A 21,501-nucleotide genomic window follows, 5' to 3' on the forward strand; every position below is an offset into this window, starting at 1 on the left:
AAAAAAAAAAAAAAAGATTTAACAGCTAACATGATTACAGCCCTGCCAAGTACTACAAGGATAAAATCCATACAGTTGAGCTCTCAAGAAAGTAGTAAAAGATTGGACATGATGGCACACGTCTGTACTCTCAGCACTCAGAGGGCTGAGGCAGGGGGATCAATGTGAGTTCAAGGCCAGCCTGGGCGGCAAAATGAGTTCAAAGCTAGGCACAGATACAGGACCTAGTATTTAGTGAATATAAGAAAACCTTACTCACTTCACTGCTACAGTCCAAAGAAACAGGAGAGAAAACAGGATAGGAAGGGAAGGACTCTGTACAGATCTGAAAGAAGAGTAAGAAGTTATAATGGCAAAGTAGAAAACAAAAACACCTTCTAAAATCACTAGCAGAAATACCAATTACCAAGTCACCCACGTTCATAGCTATACTGCTGGTAAGAGCAGGGCAAGGAAAAAGAACTAAAACCAGTACCAAGTGCCCAAGTAAATTTCAAGGAGGAAGTTATAGGCAGCAGCATCTGGGAGGAAGACCATGTTTATCTTACCAGAGTTATCAGGATGAAGTCAAATCAGACAGACCAAAGAAAGCAAAGATTAAAGTCTTAAGTTACTAGGAAAGACCATTCGTGTTTCATGGAAACTACTGATGTCAGCAAAGGACTGACATCAGTTTATTACCCAGTCTGAGTTTAAAGGGTTGAAGAAAAATACCTGATTAGAGTAAGGAGTCTGTCCTCCAGGATACTGAGAGGGCATCTGTCCTCCAGGAAAGCCACCTATATGTTAAAAACAAATTTAAAAAACCCCAATAGGTCATACAACTTATGTTTTTCAAAACAGCATTGATTGTTATGAATGCAAAAACATGAGCACATTCATCCTACTATGTCATTCACTATGATAATTTTTTAAATGCCAGCATCATGATTTGACTCTAAAAATCAAGTCTGTTCACAAAAATATTGTCCTCTTTTTTTTTTTTTCCTGGTATAAGGAATCAATCTCAGGACTTTGCACTTGCTAGGCAGACACTTATGCTACTGTGCTATATTCCCAGCCCTCCTACTCTTTTTACAGGATCTCAAAAAGGTTAAGTTACCCAGGCTGGGCTTGAACTTGTGATCCTGCAGACTCAGCCTCCCAGAGTGTTGGGTGTATAGCAACATGCCATCACACATGACTATAACAATTGTTTTTTATTTTATTTATTTATTTTTTTTGCGGAACCGGGGATTGAACTCAGGCCCTTGCGCTTGCCAGGGAAGCGCTTATTCCACCGAGCCATCTCCCCAGCCCTTATAACAACTGTTTTAATATTTAATGTTCTACAAAAGATCTCAACAGGCTTCCTCAAGATGGCAGTGACCAGGGCAGGCAGGTGTGGCTTGGGAGAAGTGGCTATGGGGACTAAGGGTGGTTCCACCTGGAGATTCCTGAGGCTGTGTCTGTGGAAAATGTAGATTCATTTATGAAACAGCCTGGATGTGAGACTACAGATACAATACTAAAGAAGCTGGATGGACAGAACCAGAGATATAAGTTTATGGAACTGAATCTTGCTCAAAAGAAATGGAAACTAAAAAGTCAAATTCCTGAAATCAAGCAGACTTTGGAAATTCTAAAATACATGCAAAAGAGTCCACCACTTCATTGGAAACCAGATTCTTACTGGCAGATAACCTGCACAGTGCTGGTTATCCCTAGTGATAAAGTGGGTTTGTGTTTGGGGGCTAAAGATGAGTATATGGATGAAGCTCAGGCTTTATTGGAAAATAATTTATCAACTGCCACAAAGAACCTTGATTCTCTTGAGGAAGACCTTGACTTTCTTCAAGATCAATTTACTACAACAGAAGTCAATATGGGCAGAGTTTATAATTGGGATATCAAAAGAAGAAACAAAGATGATTCTATCAAGAACAAAGAATGATATTAGCTGGCAACTAAAAATGTGATTCAAAAAAGAAAAAAGAATGTGATTCAGTTTTCCAAACATGTAACTTTAAATTCCCCAGCATTTTTCCTTCAACATTATAATTTAGTGCTTTTAATAGCAAGAATGATTAAAACTTAAAAGAAAAAAACCCAGTGTTTTATTTATAAAAACAAAATTAGTTTCAAATATTTTATGAAATTAACAATATTTTTTCACATTTCCAAGCAAAATTAATAGTGGTGTTGGGCTGGCCAAATAGCTCAGTGGATTAAAGCGCCTGAAGTAGGCGCAGAAGCCAGGGGTTCAATCACCGAGCCTGCCGTGCTGGCCCCAGATGGCAATTGAGACTGGGCGTGGTGGCGCACACCTGTAACCTCAGCATTCGGGAGGCTGTTAACAGGCGGATCATGAGTCTGATCCAGTAGTGAGATCCTGAACACCTTTCCCTAAAGCACACACAAAGAAATTTTTATGTGCTGAGCCATGGAGATTTGGGGATTGTGTATTTTAGTTTTGGTTTGGTTTTTTGGCGGAACCAGAGATTGAACTCAAGCTCTTATGCTTGCCAGGGAAGCACTTACTCCACTGAGCCATCTCCCTGGTCCCCAATTGTGTATTTTAGCAAGTGGCCTAACTGAAAGGAATGCCAGAGCCCAGTTTAGTACATAGGGGCTTGGAACATATTCAGAATCCTCATCTCATCCATGATAAATTCAAGGGAGTTATATTCACTTTGTAGAAAGGTACAGAAGTGGGCAGAAAAGTTCCTGAAGCGCTGGGGTCTAGGCCTGTAAGGATTATGATGCTGGGGCTGGGGAGATGGCTCAGTAGAATAAGCACTTGCCTGGCAAGCACAAGGGCCTGCATTCAATCCCTGGTTCTGCCAAAAAAACAAAAAACAAAGGAGATGTGAAGGATTAAGATGCTGACCACAGTACTCTCTGGCTGTGTGGGGAAAGCTCACATTCAGTCTTTGGAGGCAAGATAACACTGCAGCTGAGGACTCTGGCTCTCACTCCCTTTTTCAGAGCAATAAACTGCCAACCTAAAACATAAGACAGCTCTCTCAAGTAGCAAGATTTATAGCTTGAAATGTTTTCGTTCTAAATTCTCAAAGCCTTGCTCATTTTTGAGTGCCTTTTGCCTCCACTTTCCTGTACCGCCTAGTATGTTAAGGACCCCAAAATACTGGCAGTCCAGAGAAGACGGTCTTAGCTCCAAGAGTGCTCTGACCTCCTTGGACCCCCCACAAACTATATTGAACTATTTCTTTTTCTTTTACTTTATTCATTTTAACAAGAAAAAAGATAAAATAGCAATGAAACAGTTTCAAAACAGGTTAGTAGGACAGTTACAATAATTCATACAATACATATTGTCTTTGTAGTAATTATTCAGAGGACAAGATGCAGGAAAAGCATCTTAAATTTAAAAATATCTTTAGAAATATTTGTTTCAAGCTGGCCATGGAGGTGGATGCCTACAATGCACTGTCCATGTTATTTAATCCTTCACCATAAGCTTGTTCATAAGCCTGGGAGTGGTGGGTCAGGGATATAGCTCAGTGGCAAAAGCACCTGCCCAGCAAGTGCAAGGATTAAGTTCAATTCCTGGTAACCCTCCCATCCCACCAAAAAAAGATTAATCAGCTCCTAATACTAAAGGGTTTACTTTCTTGGAACATCTTTTAATAAAAAAAAGTGGCTCCTTGTCTCCACTGTATTAAGCTGTTTCATCTATTTAATACATTTAATGAAACCATATATTTAAAATTATTTACAGCCAGGTATGGTGGTGCATACGTATAATCCCAGCACTTGGAAAGTAGAGGCAGGAGGACTACAGCAAATTCAAGGTCAGCTTGGGCTACATAGTGAACCTAAGGCCAATATGAATTACAGAGCAAGATCTTATCTCAAAATAAATAAAATAATTTACAGAAACAGATGAACATTCACTGAGGATGAATCTAAATATAAGCCTAACTTCTCTCCATAGCAGCTGAAAAATGTACAGTATATGACACTGTCTCTCTAGCAAGTTAGTACCTACCAGGTATTGGGAGCTGAGGTGGACCACTACCACCATAAGTCTGTGTAGGTGGCTGGGGATAGCCAGAAAAACCTGATCCACCTGGTGGGACTCCAAATCCTTGGCCTGGAAAAAATGAAAGAAAAGAACAATGTAGTAGACTATACTGAAAAAATCTTCATGATTATAGAGAAAACTTTAGAAAAATGTCTATTATTACTAGAGGTGAAAATACAGACAAGTATAGCCTTACAGTAGCAGGCTTGTCTATATTCCAACTTCTCATCAAGTCCTCCAACAGTAAAAAATAAATCTAAAAATTTTACTACATTGGTCTTCTTTATTATAAGACAAATTACTAAAGTATTGCTTCGATAAAGCTGTCCTAAAGATCAGACATGCCAAGGAAAGTACTTTAATCAGTTAAGACTATAAATACACAAAGTGTCATATATGGGACCTTCATTACCATAAAATTTACTATAGCTCCCTTCACATCAGAATTTTTTAGACAACTCCCAGCTTTCAGCACCTCTAAGAGCATTTATCCTTCTGTCTTGCCATCTAGATCCTTAACATCCAGTTAGCTAAGAGTAGGTTTTGATCTCTTACCAAAAAACAGAAATGAAGGGGATAAGGCAGAGAAGGAAAAGTAGTACTTCAAAATCCCACTACTACTAAGTTCGTAAGCCCTAACTCACCTCCAGGATAGGCTGGAGCTCCCCCAGGCTGTGGGACACCTGGACAGCCTCCAGGGACTGGATAACCTCCGGGTGCAGGGTAGCCTCCAGCTCCTGGGTAGCCACCACTTGCTGCTGGGGGGTAGGCACCTCCTCCCATTGGAGGAAAGCCACTAGGAAAAGGATACTGACCAGGAGGTGGAAAAGATGACTCCTGACCTGCGGGCTGGAAAATCAAAAAAATTTTCAATTAATTATAATCATAGAGAAATATGACCTACCTTTAAAAAATGAACAAAGGTAACTATAAAGATCTCTTTTTTTAGAAGTGTGTGTGTTTTTTTTTGGCTGGCTCAGGGTGCCTTATGGCAGGTCTGGTAAGGCTTGAGGACCTCGGGATCAAACCACAGCATCCTGATTGCATTAAGCAGTCACTTAAACAACTGAGCTACGGGCTGGTGAGATGGCTCAGTGGTCTAAAGCTCCTACTTAGAACAAGCTTAGCAAGGGACTGCGGTTCAATCCCCCAGCACCACATGCCAGCCAGCCCCGCTCCCTGGTGGGCTGAGCTGGCCACACACACACACACACACACACACACACACACACATTAAAAAAAAAACAACTGAGCTAATGGGCAGGCCCCCAAGATCTCTTTAAAAAAAAAAAAAAATTTTTTTTTAAACATTTAGCTGGGCATGGTAGTACACACCTGTAATTCTAGCACTCAGGAGGGTGAGGTGAGGAATGAGACCCTGTTTCGAAAATGAATGAATGTTTCATTTGAAGTCCTAGTGTCTTACACTAACTTATCAGTAATATACTAGTTTTTCAGGACATTTGTTTGTCAGACTCAGTTAAACTTAATTCTATTTGGGTGAGGGAAGAGGGGTCCACTTCTTTATCTAAGGAGCCAGAACTAGGTGCTTCCTAAGCCTCAAGGCTTTGGGAACAATGAAGCTTATTTTCCTATCCTCTAGAAATGTTAATGATCCTCCTCTTTAGCTTAAAGACAGGAATTTGTAGCTCTTGCAATATATTTGGACCTGTTGCATAAGATAAAGAAATAACCAAAATCATACATAGTGTAACATTCTGGATGTTAGTTCAGACTAGACAATGTATAACAGTAGCAGAGATAATGTGAACTGATAAACTCTAACCAGGTGTGCATGTGAGGGACCCGACACTACCACCCACTTAGAAGGCTGAGGCAAGAGGATTCCTGGGATTTAAAGAGATCAAGACCATCCTGGGTAATATAGTAGCCTCTGTCTCTAAAAACAAAAAAATAATGACTCTCCTCAGGTACAGAACTATACTATGTTTCCTAGACCACTAAATACTTCTAAGAAATGTTCATTATGTCCAGGCTGGCTCTAAAATCTTCTCTGCATTCCTCCATGCTCTCTCTCTTCCTTCATCTGCCAGGTACAGAGGATTCAGCAGGACATTCCGAAGTGCTACAGGACAATGTGATCAATACAAGGAATCTGGAAACTAAAATACTGTAAGAAGTTAAGTCTGCTCCCACCCACCTACCCCCTATCCTGCCACTGACCTCTAGGAAACTGAAGCAAGCAAGAAGTAATTTTTACTGTGCTGAACCATGGAGATTTGGAGATTGTGTTTTAGTAACTAGCCTAACTGAAAGGATTGCCAGAGTCCAGATTAGTACACAGGGGCTTGGAAACATATTCATAATTCTCATCTCACCTATGATAAATTTGAGAGCTACATATTCACTTTGTAGAAGGGTATATATACTTTCATCACATATAGATTTCTCTTTATTATCGTCTCCCAGGGTTAGATTAAAGCCCTATGTATTTATAATCATAAAACTGAAATGCATAACTCTTATTTATGTCTCAACTAAGGGTTTAGTCCTCAGAACAGTACAGCTATCAAGTCCAGGGTCCTCTGATCCACTACAATTTACATGAGACGAACTCTTTAATTAATTAAACCTTCTGACACAAAAGTAAAACAAACAAACAAACAAAAACAGTGACTCAAGTAATAGATTTAGCTTACATTCTTGTTTTATTGGCCATTAACATTTTTAAAAACTGACTCTCAAATTTCAAATTTTTAGGCAATTTCACATAAAATTCAGGTTTCCGACTAAATTTACTTGGAGTACTAAAACAGCCAACAATACCAGTCTGCCTCCCTGTGATTACATGGGCTAGAGATGAGCAGCAGCCTGTTTTCTAGATGGAAAGCTACTTCTACGGAACACTAGTTTCAGGAACCTGAGGCACTTTGGTATTTGAAATAGCAATACTTACAGGATATCCAGGGAAAGGTGGGTAGCCGGTGGGGGGATAGCCTGGGTATGACATCCTGCAACAACAATAAAAAAGTCTGCTTTATTTTCTTATAAGTCTTAGAGCCTTTGCGCATACACAGATAAACATACAATCACACCCCTGTGCAGTTTTATTGCGGGCATTAAAAAGTGTAACTAGGGGTATGTGCAACACATAAAATACTTCATTTCACAATGAGTACCAATATATACCAGTAGAGCACAGTAAATATTCCATTTCCATTCTCATCCATGCGGTTTCTGTGATATCTAAATTCTACTAGTACTGTCATTTATGGAGTATTTTTTAGACCAACTAATTTTTAATGAAAGTTATTTTAACAAAGTATGCATCCTATCACTTTTATAAATGGAAAGCTTGGAATAGTTTTCCTTTCACAAACTGAAGGTAACAATGCTCCTTGAGGAAATTCCTATTTATCAACTTTAGTTTTTCTGAAGCAGTTTATATAGGAAACATTAAGATACTTGATCTTACATTTAAAAAAAAAAAAAAAATATATATATATATATATATATATATATATATATATATATAGTAGAAGGTCTCACTATGCAGCTTGGACTCATATTCAGTGCTGGGATTACAGGCATGCACCACCACACATGGATTTAGTAGCCTGTTCAGTGCATCCAGGGGCCAGACTGGCACGATGCTGGGGACTGAACCGCAGTACCTGCGCTTGCCTAAGCAGGCGCCTCGTCTACTGAGTTATCTCACTGGCCTTTCAAAATATTTTTTAGTTTATTAAAATCAGTATACAAATAAGGCCCATATATCCTAATCAGGTGGCATGTATCCTAAGTCTCTGTAGATCTACATAGCCTCCCCTCCTTGTTTTTCCTTATAGTTCACTTGCTAAAGAAACCACGTAGTTTGTTATGAAATCTCCCAACTGCCTGGATTTTGACAACTGAAATTCACTTGTGTTCTTTAACAGTGACCACCAATATATCAGATTTTGAAACCTGGTAACATTCAGGTTAACTTTAGAATATCAGTAAATGTTTTTTCTACTTCTATCAGGAAACGCACAATGACTGACTTTCTTCTCTGTTAACTGATAACCAATACCCACCTCTAATTCTATCACTCTTGTTTATTACCTGGACTACTCCTTGAGGAAGTTCCTATTTATCATCTTTTGTTTTCCTGAAGCAGTATATATAGGAAACGTTAAGATGCTTGATTTTTCTTTTTAAAACCACTTTTCAAACTAATGAGTTTCCTAGCATACAAAAATGAGCTTTCAATATATTTAATATATTTAAAATTATACACACACACACACACACACACACATAATTTCAGTCCTTTGTAGTCATTTCTTACTAATTCAAGCATAAGGTTCTGAGTTCAATCCCCAGTACTGAAGAAAAAAAAAAAAAAAAAGGAAGAAAATCAAGAAATCTTTGCTTGGTTGTCTATTTTTTTCTATTGCTGGGCATTGAACTTGGGTCCTCATCATATGAGGCAAATGCTGTACCACTGAGTAAGACCCCTAACCTTTTGTCATTTCACCTGATACAATGTTCCAGGATTACCTTTTTTTTGTTTTGTTTTTTTTAATCCTAGGCTAAAATAAATTTATACTCAATGGAGCACTGCTCAGTTTTAGTGGGAAATGTTTAGAAATTACAACCTAGGTACTGGAGGTACTCAAAGCTACTAGGTTGATAACTATTTTTTAAGTCTTTTCAGCGGGACAAGGCTAGTAACATTTGTTTCTATTTTTTTCAACGGTAAGAGGTTTATTTTGGCTTACAGTTCTGCAGGTTTCTGCAGTTAGGCTGTAAGGCAGGGTGGCCTGGCAAAAGAGGCTTGCTTAGGACCTGACTTCTTGAAGCTGAGAGATCAAGGGAGAGGCCACACCCTAGTGATTTTTCGTTTCTTTTTTTTCTTTCTTTTTTTTTTTTTTTTTGCTAGCTAGGATGCCTTAAGGGCTGGTCTGGAGCAGTTGTGGAGCTATCCAACTGCGGTCCCCTGTCCCTGACCAAGTTTGCCCAAGCAGGTGCTTTAAACAACTGAGCTAACCCACAAGCTCCCCTTGTTTTTATTTTATTTTTAAAAATAATTTTATTGAGAAACAAATAGCAATGAGACAGTTTCAAAACCAATTAGAAGGGCAGTTTCAATGATCAATACATTGCAAATTGTTGTCTAAAGGATTTTTTTTTTTTTTTTTTTTTTTTGGTGGCTCAGGCTGCCTGAAGGGCAGGTCTGGTGAGGTAGGTAGAGCTGGGGACCAAACCAAGGTATCCTGCTACTGACTGCCTTTGCATGAGCAAACGCATAAACAATGGAGCTAAGGGCAGGCCCCTCCCCTTATTTTTAAAAGAAAAAACATTCATATTAATATTTCCAAATTAAGCTTTTTTTTTTTTTTTTTGTGGAACTGGGGATTGAACGCAGACCCTTGTGCTTGCCAGGCAAGCACTTATTCTACTGAGCCATCTCCCCAGCCCCTTCAAGCTTTAATTACATGATTTCTTTTTTTTTAATCTTTTCGAGACAGGTTTTCACTATGCAGTTCAGGCTAGCCTTCAACTCCCCAGTGATCCTCCTGCTTCGGCCTCATGAGTGCTGGGATTGCAGATGTGCAACACTAAAATTTTTGTATTTGTGTATATTTTGACCTAAACAGAAATTCTTGTTTCCTAACGACATTAACATAATCATTTGCTGACTGTATGAGTTTCTGAATAATGATAATGACACTATATACAGCAAACAGTGTAACAGGCCTCCAAAAGATGTACTGGAACTAGTACTGCATTACCTAATCTTGCAGGGGGATGGAGTGGGGATGGGGTGGAGATGGGACTAAATTAAGGATCCTGAGTTGAAGAAATTAGCCTAGATTACTGAGACGGACTCTATATGCAATTACATGTACCCTCATGAGAAGGCAGAGAATATGCACACAGGAGAAGAGGCAATGTGACTAGACACAAAGATTAAAATAATATAGCTACAAATTAAGGAAAGCTCAGTCACCAGAAATAGAAGAGGCAAGAAACTGTCTCCTCTAGACTGCAGCAGAAGCACAGCCCTGTCAACACCCTGACTTCAGCCAGTCATCCTGATTTTAGGCCTCTGACTTCCAAGAACTCTGCTATATTGTTCTGTGTGCCTTTGAGACAAGGTTTCACTATGCAGATCAGGCTGGCTTTGAGTTCACTCTGTAGCCCAGGCTGGTCTCAAACTTGTGATGATCCTCCTAAATCTCCCAAATGCTTGGATTACAGGAGTGTGCTACCACACCCAGCCCGTATGCTATTGTTTGAAACCATTAAACTTGTGGCAATCTCTTGCAGCAGCCACAAGAAATTAATGCAAATGTCCATATTATTACTAACAACATTAAAAAAAACTTATAATTATTTTTTGTGCAATTTTTTCATGACCTTACAATACAATGGGATATCCTACTATGAATGCTAGGTCAAATAAGTGTGTTTTGCAACTGATTCTGTGTAGTTGTGTTGTCAGTTTGCTATGCATTTGATTCATTTATTTCACCTTATTTTGATTTTTAAGGATTTAAAAAATTTTTTGATCTAGTTTTATTTTAGAATTAGGTAACTTTTTCTTGGCTGGGGATATAGCTTAGTGAGTGGTAAAGCATGTGTGAGACCCTAGGTTTGATCCCCAGCAAAATGTTTTCAAAAAGCTGCCAGTGTGGATATCAGTATTAGTGTAGAATTAAATCTCATTATTCCCTACTAGATCACTCTTAAAATCCCTTATCTGCCAGTAGTATCATTACTTCAATTATCTAATACTCTATTAAGTAGGTAATATAATATTTTTCTATTCTTCCTTTCTGTTCAAATGGCCATACCTTTAGACCAGGTTTTATCACACAATCTTTAGGAAGCTAATTCAGTCTTTTTTATTTATTTATTTATTTATTTATTTGTGTGTGTGGCCAGCTCAGCCCACCAGAGGGCGGGGCTGGCTGGCATGTGGTGCTGGGGGATTGAACTGCGGTCCCTTTGTTTTTGCTAAGCTTGTTCCAAGTAGGTGCTTTAGACCACTGAGCCATCTCACCAGCCCCGCTAATTCAGTCTTACTAAAATTATTTTTACATTTATAATCTTGTTTACGCTTTCTCACCCTTCTAATTCCCATGCACTGACACCATCTGACCTATTCTAAAATGCTGCTCCTTCAGCAAATTACTCTTCAACCCAAAAACCCTGAACGATTACCACACCACAGTCTAAAATAAAAATTCACTGGCTTGACATTCAGGTCTCCTTAATGCTGATTCCAATTTAGCACATGTGATGGTTTAAATATGTAGTATCCTCCAAAGAGTTATATATTAAGGACATGATTCCCACTGCATCAGAGCCTTGAGAGATGACTGGATCACAAGGACACTCATCCTATCAATGGATGAACTATGGATTGAGGAGTTCAGAGTGGAACGGGCTATTAGGGGGCATGGCTCAGCTGGAGGAAACAGGTCACTGGGGTGCACCTTTAAAGGGTATGTCTTGTGCCTAGCTCCTTCTGCCCAGCTCTCATTCTGTTCCCCAGTTGCTATGAGGTAAGCAGTTCTCTCCTTTCAGTCTTCTACCATGACATTCTGTCTCATTGGACAAGCCCACAGCAACAGGGCCAACTTCTGAAACATAAGCCAAAATAAATCTTTCCCCCTTTGTTTTTTGCACATATATCATCACAGAAATAGAAACCTAGTCAGTTAATCTCTTACCAACAACTAATCCCTTACATGAAATCTCTACCACTCAAACTACTTTCAATATGCCTTTATCATTGAGTAACTTGGCCCTTAAGTCTGAGATCATTCATTGCTCCTCATTTCTTTAGTTCACACCTCCTTTCTTTCAACCATGTAGTGGACAAAAACAATACTTCTGAAGTTTAATATGCCTGTGAATCACCTGAGGATCTTGAATGGGCAGGCTCTGACTTAGAAGTTCCAAGACGGGGACTGAGATTTGGGGTGGGGGACAGTACTAGGGACTGAATCCAGGACCTGCAAACAGATTTACATCCCCAACATTTTTGAACTGAGATAGGGTCTTGCTAAGCGACCTCACTGCTAAGGCTGGGCTTGAACTTGCCATCCTTCTGCCTCAATCTCCTTGGGATCACAAGTGTGCACCACCATACCAATACCTAACAAAACTTCCAGATAATGCTGATGTGCAATTCTCTGAGCCCTACTTTGGTTTTTTTTTACTGTTCATCTTTTTATTGAATATTCTGGTAAATATTTCACATTAATACTGGCTACATTAAGTAGAGCCACTATATGACAAGAAATTTACTCAATTTTTCCTTTTAAGTATGTAAACAATTATACATGTATTTACTACCCTAAAAGGCTGAAACATGTAATCATCTAATTCTCTTCTGCATACAAGTATCGTTTGGTACATTTAGCCAAAAGCACTGAGTTCATCTGATCTTAAGTTGAAAAATGGCTAAACTAACCAGAGAACATAATCAGGTGGGTAGGAAATCAATTTGTCCTTATACAATGGACCATAAAATTTCCATTTCTGAGCCCTACTTTGGTATCAATATTTTGGCATTTCTGCACCTAACAGCTAATTTGCTTTATTTTAAAGTATCTGCTTGGTGCTTCTGCCCAATACAGCCATAATAAGGGCAGGAGGTGTGGCTCAGTGGAAGAGCCTGGAGCCTCGAGCCTCTAGCCTCAGCCTCTGGAGTAGCTGGGATTATGCACACCACCAACACCCAGCTGAGGCAGCTGTTTTTGTTTTTTTTTTAATCCATATATGAAGCCATTTCCATATTAATTTTTAATAGCAATATGATAAACTGCATAGTTTGCAACTATATATGTAAAATTTACACTAACTGTCTTGTATATGTATAAAATATTACTGAAAAGATACACAAGTAAGTAGAAAACAGGAACTGCCTCCTGGGAGAAGAGGTCAGAAATAGGATGGAAACTTAATTTAGTGTTGTTTTTTTTTTTTTTTTTTTTTTTTGCATCATTTTTGAATCTTGCTGCCTTAAACTCACTGTTATTCTCCTCCCTCAGCCTCTAGTGCTGGGATTATAGGCGTGCACTACCATGTCTGGCTAGAAACTTAATTTTTCAATGTCTTTTACAATATGACAGTAATATAACCCAGCTACATTATTTGGGAGTCTAAGGCAGGATGATTCAAGCTTGAGCCCAGTCTGGGCAACTTAGACCCTGTACACACAGAAAGGGCTAGGGATCTAGCTCAGAGGTAGAGTTCTTGTGTAGCTTGTACAAGCCCTAGACTCAGTACTAGCAACCCAAAACAAAACTGTTGAGAGAGCTGAAGCTGAAATTGATCATATGTGGGAGAGCAAGATGAGGCCTCATTGCCTAAAAGCAGTCAAGCTACCTAAGTCTTGAGAAAAGCATCCTGCCTGGACATTGCGGGCTATTAGTTGCTGGAAAATCTTGTGTCTTACAACTTTGTAAAGGTATAAATAAAGGCCCATGGGGCTGGAGAGATAGCTCAGTAGAATAAGTGCTTGCCTGGTAAGTGCAGGGTCCTGAGTTCAATCCCCAGTCCCGCATAAATAAATAAATAAAGGCCCTTTTCTGGGGAGGGGTTGTCTCTCCAGCCAGGCAGACAGATCACCACCTGACCCAGGTCTTCTTGGTTCCTGTATTTCTGTTACTGTCTAAAACCACCATAAAGGACTTAATATAAAAATACTATTTAACATTGTCCCAAATGGGACAAAGAGGGTAAAACAAAGGTACAGCAGATAGTTTGAACTCTCTAGTCGTGTTCAGGTTTTTTTTTTTTTTTTTTTTAAAGTTCTCTTAAATTACAAGCAGTTGGTTCCAAGCAATACTGTGCCGCCAGGGAGAGGAGTGCAAACTGGGTTCAGGGAGGGCCTCACACTCTGGTCCTAGGCAGACCGAGCTGAGCTTTCCCAGCTGCTTGTGCATCTGTGCACCAGGTCCAGCCACAGAGATTAACAAAAGCTGATAACTATAGACCTGAGCAGCTGACACTAAACAAGAGTCATGACTATGATATGCTGGGACCTTGACATTGTTAGGCTCAAGATAGTGCCTACGTTTAAAATCTAGACAAGAAGAATATATGCAGTGTATTATTTGTTGAAACTATACTTCCGATTTGATTTGAAACTGTCTCATTGCTGTTTATCAATAAAACTTTGGAAAAAAAATAAATAAAATCTAGACAAAAAAAAATCCAGTGATCAGAGCCAAAAAAACAAAAATATCCTGATACACAGTGGCTGCTTGCAGGGCCTCTGCACACAGACGCCACTGGCTACAAGGCCATAGCCCCTGCTTGTAACATCCAGTCAAAGGGTAGATTTTAAAATTTTTGTAAAAGCTACACAAACCCTAGAGTGACTCAGAACATTACTCAACTTCACTTAAGTTGGCTTTTAGCAAAATAATGGCCTTCCAAAACATCTCCACCCAATGAGTCAGCTGGTAAAAGGGTGGGTCTCACAATGGGAGTCTCATAGATGGCTTGAAGCCCAGAATCATAAGTAGGTGTTGCAAATTTACGAAAAGAAAAAGAAAAAAAAAAAAAAAAGAAAGAAACCAGAAAGTGACTAAAGTTGGGCAACTAGGCAACAGCAAACAGTTTTCCAAAACCAGCCTCTGGGTCGGGAAGGGCCATTTAAATCAGTCAGTAATTGACTAAAGAAGGTGGAAGCATAGTTCTCTGGTTGGAGAAGTAGTCACCCATCCCTGAAAGAAAGCAAGCTTACATTTGTAGTGACCAAAATTCTCTCTTCTACCTAAGGGTGTAGTGTTTGAACCACCTTTCTTGGCTCAGAGGTAGCTTAACACATTGAGGCTGTAATTAGGACAAATTACGTTATCAAATTAGCTCAGTATCAGCTCGTAGAAATTAGGGAGTGTAAGGGAAAGCCAAAGATACATCGTCTTCTTTCCATTTCCACCCCTTTACGGTGGATATCAGCCTCTGTACCCGGTTTTCCTTGGGAAGTGTTCGCACAGGATGGGCTGCGGCTGATCAGGAAACAGGAATCAAATCTGGAATGCTACTTCCTAGAATCATTTCCAAATATTATAAACCTGAGCCAGCATACAACTTTTCAGGCTTGTGAGTTCTGTCCTAAGATTCACTATGCACGGTACAAATTTCCCGCGACCCTAAATTTGCTGTGTCACCAGCAGGTCTCTCCACCCGCGCACCGCACGCAGCCTCGCTGGGGGGCATCCTCGGGCCTCAGCCACTCCACCTGTGCTTCACTGACCGGAAGCCACCGCTCCCCGGTCCCGGGAATCCTCGCGCCGCCCAGCGGCACCGAGCATAGACCTTCTCCGTCCTCCCACCCCGACGCACCTCGCCCCACAGCTCACACCCCGAAGCGGCCGCGACCTGGAGCGACCCCGCCATGTCAAGGATGTCGGGCCCGGAAGAGAGAAAACCGCGACAGACCACAGAGCAGAAAACAGAGTACAAGTCATCGCTCACCTGATGCGGAAGCCTTACCACAGCACAACCTGCAGGCCAACAATATGGAGGAAGGGCAGGGCAGGGCGGGGCGGGACGCAGGGGGCGGGGCGTGTGCCTGCGCGAGCCCGTTAGCGTCGCTGCCGCAGCCGGCGAGAACGCTCCCGGGGCTCGAGGGGGCGGTGCCTCTCCTCCGCCCCGCCCCGCCCCGCCCCACTTTCTGAGAAAGGTGCGAGACTCAGGTGGCTCAGCCAGTTTTAACACATTATGTCTGTTCCAAAGAGCTTGTTCCAGTCCCTGTCTGTGTTTTTTCGAGTCACTAAGCAAGTTATAGATCTGTACTGGGGACATCCGGAAGGACCCTTCAGCAGTGGGCGCGGTTTAAGAGGGTTTGGGAATGCAAGACCGGAGTAGCCTCTCCACCTCCGCTTGGACATTCATTAACCTCTTGTAAAACTGTTGATATTTATTGGGATTTCTTGAGAGTGTCAAAACTGGAGATGTACTCTTCAAAACCACTCCAGAAAGGAGTTGGTCGGTGATTTTAGTCTCTTCCAGAGCATAAAACACACAGTTGCATCACACATTCGGGGCAATTAAAATAGGCTCAGCCACAAGTATCTTAAACCACTAAGGAATGGGCAGCCCAGAGGAAAAACCAGTCAGTGGTTTTCACAGTGAGGTCTCCAAGCCAAGGCCATCGCCAGGACGCTTTTAGAAAAATACTAGAGTGTGATGGGGCAGACAAAGATATCAAGTAAAAAGAACAAGAAATACCTATCTCCCAAACAAGGATAAGGTGGAAATACAGCAGATTTCTGACAGATTTAACAATGGTAAGTATAACTGCGTAACACCATGGACACCTGACATTAATTCCACATCTTATACCATCTGTCCGCCTGCCTCAGAGACCTCCAGAATTTAAGCATTCCCTGAGAAGCCTGTCTTTATTCCAGTCACTGCCCTAATTATCACCAGAAGAGTGTATTTTCCAAACCTCGTTCCCAGCGCACTTTTCTGAACTATAGGCCCAAATATCCAAGACTGTGCAGACATTATCACTAATTTCCCATTATCACTACATTGTTTATTTCTTCCTTTCTTTTCCTGGATCAGAATCCCTTTGGTCTGTGTAGAAGTACTGCTCACCGTTTAACAATCATCCACATCCTCAGCTTAAAGGCAACCCATTTCTTTTTGACAAGAAACTCTTGACCTTCTCTTTTTCTCCTTGCCTTCCTTTGGGTAGGTTTTATTATCTCTTTTGCATCCAACTGGACCTATTATAGAGCTCAACCACAGCAAATATAACAGTAGAATAACAGAATATGTGCATTTAAATTAACCTTTATTTAACCTCAAAGTTAGCAAGAACACACCACCTTGAAAGGCCAAATGTCAGAGTCTAGTGTCTACACATATTTTTGGTATGGCTAGAACAGAACTCTGTCCCTTGGGGGACACTTATCAATATCTGGAGCTAATCTATCATAGGGGAAGGTAGTATCAGACCAGATAGAGACCAGAGATGCTACCAAATATCCTACAATGTTGTACTGCTATTAAACATTCAAAATCCTGCTAGTCATGGTGACACGTATCAGTAATCCTCGTACTCAGAAGGCTGAGGCAGGAGGATTGCCATGAGTTGAAGGATACTTAGTGAATTTGAGGCCAGCCTGAATGAATTACATAGTGAAACCCTGTGTTCAAAAACCACCAAAAAAAAAAAAAAAAAAAACACTAAAGGGCCTGCCAAATAGCTCAGCAGATTAAAGTGCCTGCTTTGCTGGCCTTGCCCTGGGGGCAAGCTGAGACAGTACTGAGACTGGGTGTAGTGGCAGGAGCCTGTAATCCCAGCACTTGGGAGGCTGTAAACAGGCAGATCACTACAAGTCCAGACTACGTAGTGAGACCCTGTAGACCTGTACTAAATACAAAAAACAAACAAACTTCAAAATCTGTAAAACAAAAAATTACTTAACCCTAAATAGCAATAGTGCTGAGGTTAAACCAAATGAAGAGTGATGCTTCTAAAAATAAATTGGGCCCTATCACATTCTTTTTTTTTTTTTTTTTTTTTTGGCGGTACCTGGGATTGAACCCTATCACTCTCTTGATTACACTCTTTTAACATCTTCCCACTGGAACCAAACAAAATTCAAACTCCTGACCATAGTCTATCATATCCTGAATAATCTGGCACTTGACTAATTCATCTCTTTTTCACTATCCTTCTGAATGACTGAAATGCTAGTCAGATGGGGTTCTGTCTAAATGAACTGAGCTTGTGTCCAAACACACCAAGATTCTTAAGAGTTTTGCACTTTCTATTGCTTTTACTTGGAAATTTATTCAAAATTTTACTCGTGTGTGACACATCAGAGGTACTTTCTAAATACTGTAGCATTACTATCTGTCTCCACCATCTTTGCTTCTACTGGTGTATACACATATATTCATTACTCCACTTTTCTTATAGCTATTTATTTTTATGGTGGTACTAGGAATCAAACTCAGGACTTTGTGCTTTCCAGGTAGGTGCTTATGCCACAGAGCTATTTCCCCAGCCCCTCTTACAGCAATTTGTTTTTTCTTATAGCAATTTAAAGCATCTGAATTGTATTTACTGCCTGAATCTCCTACTAACACATAAGAACCCTGAAAACAGGAATATTTGTAAAGCTAGCCCAAGGTGTTCAGTAACTGATCCATCAAACCCAAGCTATTTTAATCTGTTGATTAAACTTCTTTCCAATATTGGAGTAAAAACTGATATCCTGAAGGGTTTTCAATGGTAGTTTTGGACCACTGGTAATTTTTTGGGGGGGATAAGTAATCAAACTCAGAACCTTGTACTTGCCAAGGAGGTGCTTGTGCTGCTGAGCTACATACCTGGTCCCATGTTAAGTTTTTGTTGGTTTTGTTTTGCTTTCTTTTTTTCTTTCTTTCATTCTCTTTTCTCTCTTTCAGACATGGTCTTACTATGTAGTATAGTCTGGCCCCAAACTCCTGCTGATTCACCTCCCTAAGTCTCCCAACTGTTGAGATAACAGGTGTGTGCCACCACGCCCAGCTATATGTAACTTTTGAAAAGAACTCTATTGTCTTTGCTTATGTCAACCTCCTATTAAACTGGGGAGAAGTCAACAAGAAGTTATTTCACCTTTTGTGTACTATGGCAGTGATGGTGAACCTTTTAGAGAGGAGTACTCAAACTGCAACTTAAAACCCACTTATCTGGGCCGAGGAGATGGCTCAGTGGAATAAGCGCTTCCCTGGCAAGCACAAGGGGCTGAGTTCAATCCCCGGTTGTGCCAAAAAAATAAATAAAATAAATAAACAACTCACTTATTTATTACAAAGTGTCAACACTGCAATTAAACCTGAATATTGAAGCTTTAGAGAAAACTCATAAATTAACAACTTTCATCTTAAAAGACCAACATGTATGCCATAGGTCCACTATCACCATACCTGTAGTATGTAGTATACAACCACCATCTACTAAGCTGGAAAACTCTGCACCTGTTATGTTGTGGTTTCTGTCTTCTAATCATCTATCATTCCATATGTACCATAATAATCCTATAAATTTATTTTAATAAAGTATCACTACTTGCTGGGGCTTGTTATACTAGAACTTCCTTCTTTTCCATGCCCATAGCCATCACTTTAGCTAAAACCACTCAACTGGTTTTCTTCCAGCACCAAGCCATCTTACACAGTACTGACAATCTAATCAATGTTTCTGAGAAAACTTCAAAGTAGTATATATTTAATGGCTACTATTAAGTACATACTATTTGCTAGCCACAACATCAATCACTTCAAGAGTATTCTCAGGAATGGGGAGATGGCTCAGTAGAATACGCACTTGCCTTGTAAGTGCAAAGGCTTGAGTTCAATCCCTGGTTCAAAAACAAAACAAAACAAAAAACAGCTTTGTTGAAAAAGCATACAATACTTTTAATATAATCAAAGAACTGCTCACCACAATTTTAGAAGGTTGTATCACTCCAAGAAGAAATCTTAGACCTTTACTTACTGCTAACACCCCATCCTGTCCAGTCTTAAGATTTCTATGTACAAATACAATGGTCTTTTATGACCAGCCTCTTTCACTTAATGCTTGTGGTTTCTGTCTTCTAATTATCTACATTCCATATGTACCATTCCATATGTACTATCATTCCATATGTACCTATGGCACACGTGTTGGTCTTTTAAGACAAAATTTATTTTTTTTTTTGCGGTTATGAGCAGAATGTATTTATTGAGAGAAAGCAAGCTCCTGTCCAACAGAGGGACAGGAGGGGGGCCCGAGTGGGTAGTTCTCCAAGACAAAATTTATTAATCTATGAGTTTTCTCTAAAGCCTCAGTATTCAGGTTTAATTGCAGCGTTGACACTTTGTAATAAATAAGTAGGTTTCAACTGATTATGGTACATAATGTAGCATTATATTTTATGGCTAATATTTCACTGTATGGATATACTACATTTGGATTTTACATTTGTAAGTTAGCACTTGGATTTTTTTTCACCTCTTGATTATAAGTAATACTGTTATGAATATTCACATGCATATATATATTTTTTAAATTTTATTTATTTATGTGTGTGTGTGTGTGTGTGTGGCCAGCTCAGCCCAGCAGGGGGCGGGGCTGGCTGGCATGTGGTGCTGGGGGATTGAACCACAGTCCCTGTGCTTTGCTAAGCTTGTTCTAAGCAGGTGCTTTAGACCACTGAGCCATCTCAGCAGCCCCGACATGCATATATTTTTATTCCTCATAAGTGCATACCTGTGCCTAGTTTCAGAATTAAATGGTAATTTAATCTAATTTTCTTGAGAAATTGCTAGACTGCTTTCCAAAATAGCTACACTATTACCACCAGTATTGTATGAAGGTCCAAATTTCCCCCACATCCTCATCAAATTTGTGAGATTTTATTATAGCCACTGTATAGGGTGTAAAACAGTATTTCATTGTGTCTGTATGGGGCAGTGCTAGGCACTGAATCTAAGGCGTCATGCTCTATACCACGGAGCCATAACCACTACCCCTTATTGCTGTCTTCAATTCGTATTTCCTAATGTCTAATGATGTTCTGCATCTTTTCATTTGTTTATTGGCTATTTATCTTCTTTGGCAAAATATCTATTTAGATCATATAGGTGTTTGTCATATGTCTCTCTTTTTTGTGGGGGGTACCAGAAATCGAACTCAGGACCTCATGTTGGCCAGGCAGGCACTGTACCACTGAGCTGAACCCCCAGTCCAATATGGGCATTTTAAAACTGGGTTATTTGTTCTTTTAAATTGTAAGCATAGGGCTCGCCAGATAGCTCAGTGGACTAGCATGCCTGCTTAGGCAGAGCACAGCAGCCAGGGTTCAATCCCCGGCATGTGGTGCCAGCCCCACCCCTAGGGTGCACTGAGATGGCAGTTGAGACTGGGCATGGTGATGAGTGCCTGTAATCCCAGCTCTTGGGAGGCTGAACACAGACAGATCACTATGAATCCATCTACATAGTGAGACCCTGTACTAAACATAAATTGTAAGTATAGTTTATTTACATTCTGGTTGTAAATCTCTTTTCAGATACATAATTTATGAATACATTTCTCTTTCAGTATCTGTAGGAAATTGCTTCTAAGACCTCCTATGGATAACGCTGCTGGAACTGTAGGCATGTTCCATCACACACTACTCCCAGTTCCTTCTTTTTATTCATTTTGAGACAGGATCTTGCTAAACTGCCCTGCCTTACCCTCCTCCGAAGTGGGATTACAGGTGTGCATCACCACGCACATCAAGGCTTTCACTTTCTTGAAGTATATAGATTTTATCTTGGCTATTTGTGTTTCAGTACCATACTTAAGAAAACATTTCCTAATACAATTTCGTGAAGATTTACCACTATTTTTTCTAAGAATTTTATAGTCTTAGCTTTTAAGGTATTGTAACTATTTTGAGTAAATTTTTCGATATTGTGAGTTGGAGGTTCAACTTTATTGTCATGTGGATATACAATTATCT

The 21,501-nt window shown here is 40.0% G+C and overlaps 1 protein-coding gene and 1 pseudogene across 5 annotated transcripts in view; one reads left to right on the forward strand and one right to left on the reverse strand.

Annotated features, from left to right (window-relative positions):
• Anxa7 (annexin A7) overlaps positions 1-15,550 on the reverse strand; it is a 33,087-nt gene extending 17,537 nt beyond the window's left edge. The window contains exons 1-6 of one of the 5 annotated variants that reach the window (XM_023718674.1): positions 15,476-15,550; positions 6,945-6,999; positions 4,672-4,876; positions 3,992-4,096; positions 715-779; positions 260-325 (exon numbers count right to left, since the gene is read on the reverse strand). In XM_023718674.1, coding sequence (XP_023574442.1) covers positions 260-325; positions 715-779; positions 3,992-4,096; positions 4,672-4,876; positions 6,945-6,998 — 495 coding nt within the window. In that variant the 5' untranslated portion in view covers position 6,999; positions 15,476-15,550. Of the gene's footprint in view, positions 1-259; positions 326-714; positions 780-3,991; positions 4,097-4,671; positions 4,877-6,944; positions 7,000-15,192; positions 15,215-15,343; positions 15,448-15,475 lie in introns of those variants that run through there. The other 4 variants (XM_023718667.1, XM_023718663.1, XM_023718680.1 and 1 more) reach the window with 4 other exon arrangements.
• Positions 1,359-1,933, forward strand: LOC105742573 (annotated as a pseudogene).
• Positions 15,551-21,501: the final 5,951 nt, after the last annotated feature.

This window comes from Octodon degus, unplaced genomic scaffold (genome assembly GCF_000260255.1).
Source record: "Octodon degus isolate 3935 unplaced genomic scaffold, OctDeg1.0 scaffold00005, whole genome shotgun sequence".
NCBI lineage: Eukaryota > Metazoa > Chordata > Mammalia > Rodentia > Octodontidae > Octodon > Octodon degus.